Source organism: Motacilla alba, unplaced genomic scaffold, assembly GCF_015832195.1.
Source record: "Motacilla alba alba isolate MOTALB_02 unplaced genomic scaffold, Motacilla_alba_V1.0_pri HiC_scaffold_35, whole genome shotgun sequence".
NCBI lineage: Eukaryota > Metazoa > Chordata > Aves > Passeriformes > Motacillidae > Motacilla > Motacilla alba.
The window spans coordinates 23,801-32,249 of NW_024037447.1; the positions used below are offsets into that span (position 1 = coordinate 23,801).

At 56.2% G+C, this 8,449-nt stretch overlaps 1 protein-coding gene across 1 annotated transcript; it reads left to right on the forward strand.

The window, feature by feature from the left end:
* Positions 1-1,916: 1,916 nt before the first annotated feature.
* Positions 1,917-8,449, forward strand: LOC119696671 (hydroxyproline dehydrogenase-like). Its single transcript, XM_038126472.1, has 8 exons — positions 1,917-2,096; positions 3,319-3,509; positions 4,196-4,316; positions 5,021-5,101; positions 5,223-5,303; positions 6,135-6,287; positions 7,294-7,460; positions 8,446-8,449. Exons 1-8 carry the CDS (start codon positions 1,932-1,934, stop codon positions 8,447-8,449), a joined length of 963 nt encoding a protein of 320 aa, XP_037982400.1. The 5' UTR covers positions 1,917-1,931.

Sequence of the window (8,449 nt, forward strand, 5' to 3'; positions counted from 1 at the left end):
CCCTGTTCCCTCATGGCTTTCACCATCTTGTTCCCTCATGGCTTCCTTTCTCGTTCTTCCCTCGTGGCTTCCACCATTTTGTGGCCTCACGGCTTCCCTTTCTCCCTGTCCTCTCATGGCTTCCCACCATTTTCTCTCCTCGTGGCTTCCCTCCATTTTCTCCCCTCACCTTTTCCCTCCATTTTCTGCCCTCATGGCTTCCTGCCATTTTCTCCCCTCACAGCTTCCTTCCATTTTCTCCCCCCGTGGCTTCCCTCCATTTTCTCCCCTCACAGCTTCCCTCCATTTTCTCCCCTCACATTTTCCCTCCATTTTCTCCCCTCACATTTTCCCTCCATTTTCTCCCCTCACATTTTCCCTCCATTTTCTCCCCTCATGGCTTCCCTCCATTTTGTCCCCTCACATTTTCCCTCCATTTTCTCCCCTCACACTTTCCCTCCATTTTCTCCCCTCACAGCTTCCCTCCATTTTCTCCCCTCACATTTTCCCTCCATTTTCTCCCCTCACATTTTCCCTCCATTTTCTCCCCTCATGGCTTCCCTCCATTTTGTCCCCTCACATTTTCCCTCCATTTTCTCCCCTCACACTTTCCCTCCATTTTCTCCCCTCACAGCTTCCCTCCATTTTCTCCCCTCACATTTTCCCTCCATTTTCTCCCCTCACATTTTCCCTCCATTTTCTCCCCTCACATTTTCCCTCCATTTTCTCCCCTCACAACTTCCCTCCATTTTCTCCCCTCACAGCTTCCCTCCATTTTCTCCCCTCTGAGTGACCCACTGCTTCTGCCCCACAACTCTCGATTTTTATAAAATTTTGACTTAAAATCCTTAATTAATTAATTGTCCCTCATTAATTAATGGTGTTCCCTGTGCCATAACTTTCCTCATAGATTCTGCCCCATTGTTCTGGCCTATTTTAATAAAATTAATTAATGGATTGCCAAAAGTGTGAATTAATAAAATGATTACTTAGTAATTTATAATTTATAATGAGCTGCAAAGGGGGCGTCCCCTGCCCAATAATCTGCCCCATAACCTTCCCCACAGCTCCCCATTTTGATAAAATGAATTAATTGAATGACAAAAGCATTAATTAATTACTATAAATTATTAATTCATTAACCAACCCTCATTAATGAGCAACAAGGGGATGCACCCTGCCCCATAACGGTTCCCCGCGGTGCCCCAAAAATCATTCAGCCATTAATTACTCATTAAAAACTCCCTCGTTAATGAGTTACGAGGCTGGGGGAGGGGCAGCTTTGCCCCTCATTAATCCCTCACTAATTAACCCTGTTAATGAGTGACTCGAGGGGGGGGAGGGGGATAAATTCATCCCTCCCCCACCTCCCTCAGGGTCCTCCTGGTGCCGCCATGGGGCAGGGGGGGTCCTTGGGGGGATTTATGGGGAGATCTATGGGGCAGGGGAGGTCCCTGGGGGGATTTATGGGGGGATCTATGGGGCAGGGGAGGTCCCTGGGGGGATTTATGGGGGGATCTATGGGGCAGGGGAGATCTATGGGGCAGGGAAGATCATTGGGGGGATTTATGGGGGGATCTATGGGACAGGGGAGATCTGTGGGGCAGGGGAGGTCCCTGGGGGGATTTATGGGGGGATCTATGGGGCAGGGAAGGTCCCTGGGGGGATTTATGGGGGGATCTATGGGGCAGGGGAGGTCATTGGGGGGATTTATGGGGGGATCTATGGGGCAGGGAAGATCATTGGGGGGATTTATGGGGCAGGGAAGGTCCCTGGGGGGATTTATGGGGGGATCTATGGGGCAGGGACACTCTGGGGGTCGATCTATGGGGCAGGGAGAGACCAAAGTTTGGAGGGGGTCCCTGTGGAGATCTATGGGGCAGAGGAGATCAGTGGGGCAGGAGAAGCCTGGGGGTAAATCTGTGGGGCAAGAGGGGTCTGTGGGGGGATCTATGGGGCAGGGGGAGTCAGGAGGTGGGGAGGGGTCGCCGTTGCAGGTGCAGGTGCAGGTGAGGGAGGGCCGGGCCCTGGCGGCCCTGGGGTGGTGGGAGCTGCTCCGGGGCCTGCTGGTGTTCGCCCTCTGCTCCCACCCCCGGCTGCAGCAGGACCCCGAGGCGGTGAGACCCCCTCCCCAAAATGGGGACCCCCCCCTCAATTAAACACCCCTGACCCATAGAGAGACCCATAGAGAGACCCCTGACCCACACCGAGAGCTTCCCTCGGGCCATTTTCTGCCCTCACTAACTGCCCCAGAAGTGACCTCCAAACCCCTCCTTTGCCCCTTAAAAGCCCCCCAAATGACCCCCAAACTCCTCCCAGCCCCCTAAGCAACCCCTAAATCTCCAAACTCACCCCTAGTCTCTGCCCCATAACCTGTTCCCAAACCCCTTAAGTGAACCCCAAAACTCGCCCCTGTTCCTCACAGTCATGGCGGGTCCTGGGCTGTGTCCCTCTGAAGCAGCTGTGGGGGGAAAGTGGGGCAGAAAAGTCTTTGCCGCCTTCATCCTGTTCTCTCATGGCTGCCCTCATTTTCTTCCCTTAGGGATCAGGCCTTTATGTCCCTTCAGGGCTTCCTTTCTTCCCATCCCCTCACTGTTTCCTATCATTTTCTTCCCTCTTATTTTCCCGCCATTTCCTCCCCTCACATTTCCCTACCGTTTTCTCCCCTCACACTCACCCTCCATTTTCTCCCCTCACCATTTCCGGACCATTTTTCCCTTCACATTTCCCCTCCATTTCCACCCCTCACACTTTCCCACCCTTTTCTCCCTTCACACTTTCCCACCCTTTCTCCCCTCACCCTCACCCTCCATTTTTCCCCTCACGCTTGCCCTCCATTTTCTCCCCTCACACTTTCCCGCCCCTTCCTCCCCTCACACTCCCCTCCATTTTCCCCCTCACACTTTCCCTCCCTTTTTCCCCTCACACTTTCCTGCCCTTTCTCCCCTCACACTTTCCCGTCCTTTTTTTCCCCCCATCACATTTTCCTGCCATTTCCTCCCCTCACACTCACCCTCCATTTTTCCCCTCACACTTTCCCACCCTTTCTCCCCTCACGCTTGCCCTCCATTTTCTCCCCTCACACTTTCCCGCCCTTTTTTCCCCTCACACTCGCCCTTCATTTTCCCCTCACACTTTCCCTCCCTTTTTCCCTCACATTTCCCTCCATTTTCTCCCCTCACACTTTCCCGCCCTCTTCTCCCCTCACACTTTCCTTCCCTTTCTCCCCTCACACTCACCCGCCCTTTTCTCCCCTCACACTTTCCCGCCCTTTTCTCCCCTCACGCTCGCCCTCCATTTTCTCTCCACCTCACCCCAATCTCCCTCCATTCCCCACAGTTCCTGCGGGCGTCCCGCCGGGTTCTGGGTCCCCACCTATGGCGGGCCCTTCTCTCCGTGTCCCTTTGGGGACAGTTTGCGGTCGGCCGGAGCCCGGCGGCCGTGCAGGAGCTGGGCCAGCGGCTCCGGGCTCGAGGCCTGCGGCCCTTGCTGGCCCTGCCCATCGAGGGTGAGGGACCCGATGGCGAGGGGTGAGTTGGGGTCATTTGTGGGGGTCACTTGTGGGGTTTTAGGGTCACTAATGGTGTCCTGGGGTCACTTGTGGGTCACTTATGGGTATGGGGGTCACTTATGGGGCAGTTCTGGGGTCCCTTGTGGGTCACTGATGGGCTGTGGGGGTCGCTTATGGGGCAGTTGCGGGGTCACTTACGGGGTTTTGGGGTCACTTATGGGGTTTGGGGTCACTTGTGGGGCAGTTCTGGGGTCACTTACGGGGTTTTGGGGTCACTTACGGGGTTTTGGGGTCACTTATGGGGTTTGGGGTCACTTGTGTGTCACTGATGGGGTTTTGGAGTCACTTGTGGGGCAGTTCTGGGGTGACTGATGGGGTTTTAGGGTCACTTGTGGGTCACTTATGGAGTTCTGGTGTCACTTATGGGGTTCTTGTGGGTCAGGAGTCACTTGTGGGTTACTTACAGGGTTTTAGGGTCACTTATGGGGCAGTTCTGGGGTGACTTCTGGGGTTTTAGGGTCATCGTGGGTAACTTGTGGGTCACTTTTGGGTCACTAATAGGGTCTGGTGTCACCTATGGATCTCGGGTTACTTATGGGTCACTGATGGGGTTTTGGGGTCACTTTGGGGTCACTTGTGGGTCACTGATGGGGTTTTGGGGTCACTTGTGGGTGACTGATGGGTTCGGGGTCACTTGTGGGGCAGCGAGGCCTGGTTCGAGCAGAACTGTGGGGCAGCCCTGGAGTGTGTGGGGCTGGCGGCCGCCTCGGGCCCCGAGCCCGCCATGCAGCTGAAGGTGACGGCGCTGCTGAGCCAGCGGCTCTGCGTGAGTGGGGCGGGGGTCTGTGGGGCAGGGAGAACTGTGGGGTGGGGATCTGTGGGGTGGGGATCTGTGGGGCAGGGGGATCTGTGGGGCAGGGGGATCTGTGGGGTCAATGGGGCAGGGAGGGATCTGTGGGTCAGGGTCTGTGGGGTAGGGGGATCTGTGGGGTGAAGATCTATGGGGTGGGGATCTGTGGGGCAGGTGAGGGATCTATGGGGCAGGATTGAGATCTATGGGGCAGGGGGATCTGTGGGGTGAAGATCTATGGGGTGGGGATCTGTGGGGGCAGGATTGGGATCTGTAGGGCAGGAGAGGATCTATGGGACAGGATTGAGATCTGTGGGGCAGGATTGGGATCTGTGGGGCAGGTGATGGATCTGTGGGGCAGAAGAGGATCTATGGGGCAGAGGAGGATCTATGGGGCAAGTAAAGGATCTGTGGGGGCAGCATTGGGATCTGTGGGGCAGGATTGGGATCTATGGGGCAGGATTGGGATCTATGGGGCAGGTGAGGCCTCTATGGGGCACTGAGGCCTCTGTGGGGCAGGTGAGGCCTCTGTGGGGCACTGAGGCCTCTGTGGGGCAGGTGAGGCCTCTGTGGGGCACTGAGGCCTCTGTGGGGCAGGTGAGGCCTCTATGGGGCACTGAGGCCTCTATGGGGCAGGTGAGGCCCCACAGATGAGCCCTCTCTTTGGCCACGCCCCCCAGGAGAAACTCTCCCTCCGATTGGCCGGGCCGGAAGGGGCGGAGCTAAACCCAGACAAGGTGGCGGCCATGTTGGGTGGCCAGGTAACTCCTCCCCAATTGGCCACGCCCTCTTTTACCTGCGGCACGCCCCTTTTTTGTATGGTACACGCCCCTTTTACCTGGTCCACGCCCCTTTTACCTGGGCCACGCCCCCTCCTTGCAGGTGCCGGAGCTCACCTGGCTCAGCCCGGCCGAGAACGAGCACCTGGGGAGGGGCCTGAGGAGGCTGGAGCAGGTGGCACAGGTGAGGGGGGAGGGGCAGGGCAGCCACCTGGGCTCACCTGAGGGGTCTCGGGTGAGTTACCTGGGCTGGCCCAGGGGGCCAAGGTGGCTCAGGAACACCTGGGGACACACCTGGGGCACACCTGGGGACACCTGGGACACACCTGGGGACACCTGGGAACACCTGGGAACACCTGGGAACACCTGAGCACACCTGGGGACACCTGGGACACACCTGGGGACACACCTGGGGACACCTGGGGACACCTGGGACACACCTGGGGACACCTGGGGACACGTGGGGACACCTGGGACACACCTGGGGACACACCTGGGGACACCTGGGGACACCTGGGACACACCTGGGGACACCTGGGGACACGTGGGGACACCTGGGACACACCTGGGGACACACCTGGGGACACCTGGGGACACCTGGGACACACCTGGGGACACCTGGGCACACCTGGGATACACCTGGGCACACCTGGGGACACCTGGGAACACCTGAGCACACCTGAGCCACATCTGGGCACACCTGAGCACACTTGGGCACTCCTGGGCACACTTTGGATACACCTGAGCTCACCTGAGCCACACCTGGGCACACCTGGGACACACTTAGGACACACCTGGGAACACCTGGGACATACCTGGGAACATCTGGGAACACCTGGGGACACACCCGGGACACATTTGAGACACACCTGGACACCTGAAACACCTGGACACACCTGGGGACACCTGAGACACCTGGAAATGGCGGGAAAAGTGGGATAAGGACACCTGGGCACACCTGGGCACACCTGGGCACACCTGGGCACACCCGGGCTCACCTGTCCCCTCCCTGCAGGCAGCGGTGGCGCGGGACGTGCAGGTGCTGGTGGACGCCGAGATGTCTCACCTGAACCCCGCCCTCACCTGCCTCACCTGGGGGCTGATGTGGAGGCACAACCGGGCGGGGCCCCGCGCCCGCATCTGGCACACCTGGCAGGCCTACCTGAGGGTGAGTGGGCACACCCGGGGGCACCTGAGAGCACCTGGGGGCACCTGGGGGGGTACCCGAGCCACACTTTGGGGTTCCTGGGTCATATCTGGGCTCACCTGGGGGTGTTTTAGTCACACCTGGGCACACCTGGGGCTGTTTTAGTCACACCTGGGCACACCTGGGGGGTAGCTGAGTCATATTTTGGGGCACCTGGGCACCCCTGGGCACACCTGGGGATGTTTTAGTCACACCTGGGCACACCTGGGCAGCCCTGGGCACACCTGGGGGTATTTCAGATACACCTGGGCACACCTGGGTTCACACCTGGGGCACACCTGCGGGTGTTGTAGTCACACCTGGGCACACCTGGGCACACCTGGGGGTGTTGTAGTCACACCTGGGCACACCTGAGCTCCCCTGTCCCCTCCCCCAGGCCACCAAGGCTCACCTGGGTGCACACCTGGGCACACCTGGGGCTGTTTTAGTCACACCTGGGCACACCTGGGCAGCCCTGGGCACACCTGGGGGTATTTCAGTCACACCTGGGCACACCTGGGTTCACACCTGGGGCACACCTGCGGGTGTTTTAGTCACTCCTGGGCACACCTGGGCACACCTGGGGGTGTTGTAGTCACACCTGGGCACACCTGGGCACACCTGGGGCACACTTGGGGCTGTTTTAGTCACACCTGGGCACACCTGGGGGGTACCTGAGTCATATTTTGGGGCACCTGGGCACACCTGAGCACACCCGAGCTCACCTGTCCCCTCCCCCAGGCCACTGAGGCTCACCTGGGCGCTCACCTGGGCACACCTGGGGGTGTTTTAGTCACACCTGGGCACACCTGGGCACACCTGGGGGTGTTTTTGTCACACCTGTGCCCCCCTGTCCCCCCCCAGGCCACCGAGGCTCACCTGGGCGCTCACCTGGGCACACCTGGGCTCACCTGGGCACACCTGGGCACACCTGGGGGTGTTTTTGTCACACCTGTGCCCCCCTGACCCCCCTGTCCCCCCCCCCCAGGCCACCGAGGCTCACCTGGGCGCTCACCTGGCGCAGGTGGGCGGGGCCGGGCTCAGCTGCGGGGTGAAGTTGGTGCGCGGGGCTTACCTGGCCCAGGAGCAGGGGCGGGCCCGGGCCCGGGGCTGCCCCTCCCCCACCTGGGACACACCTGAGGAGACCTCGGCCAGGTGGGGGAGGGGCGGCGCTCCGGGGGCACTTTGGGGGGATTTGGGGTTAAATTTGGGTTAAAATTGGTCAATTTTTGGGTAAAATTTGGTTTAATTTTGGGTGAATTTTGGGTAAAATTTGGTCAATTTTTGGGTGAATTTTGGGTGAATTTTGGGTAAAATTTGGTCAACTTTGGGGTGAATTTTGGGTGAATTTTCGTTGAATTTTGGGTGAATTTTGGGTGAATTTTGGGTGAATTTTGGGTGAAATTTGTGGTAATTTGGTCAATTTTTTGGGTGAATTTTGGGTGAATTTTTTGTGAATTTTGTGTTAAATTTGGTTAATTTTTGGTCTGATTTTGGCTTAATTTTGGGTGAATTTTGGGTGAATTTTGGGTTAAATTCGGTCAATTTTTGGGTGAATTTTGGTTAATTTTGTGGTCAATTTGGTCAATTTTTGGTTAAATTTCCGTTTGATTTTGGGGGAATTTTGGGTGAAATTTGTGTTTATTTGGTCCAGTTTTGGGTGAATTTTGGGTGAATTTTGTGTTAAATTTGGTCAATTTTTGGGTGAATTTTGGGTGAATTTTTTGTGACTTTTGTGTTAAATTTGGTTAATTTTGGGTGAATTTTGGGGGAATTTAGGGTTAAATTTGGATAATTTTGGGTGAATTTTGGGTGATTTTAGGGTTAAATTCGGGTTAAATTTCGTTAATTTTTGGTATAATTTTGGTTTGATTTTGGGGGAATTTTGGGTGAATTTTGCGTTAAAATTGGTTAATTTTGGTTGAATTTTGGTTGAATTTTGCCTGAATTTTGTGTTAAATTTGGTTAATTTTTGCTTTGATTTTGGTTTAATTTTGGGTGATTTTGGGTCAATTTTGGGTCAATTTTGTGTTAATTTTGGTTAATTTTTGGTTGAATTTTGGGTGAATTTTGGGTGAATTTTGGGTGAATTTTGGGTGAATTTTGGGTGAATTTCTGCTGATTTCTGGGTGATTTCTAGGTGA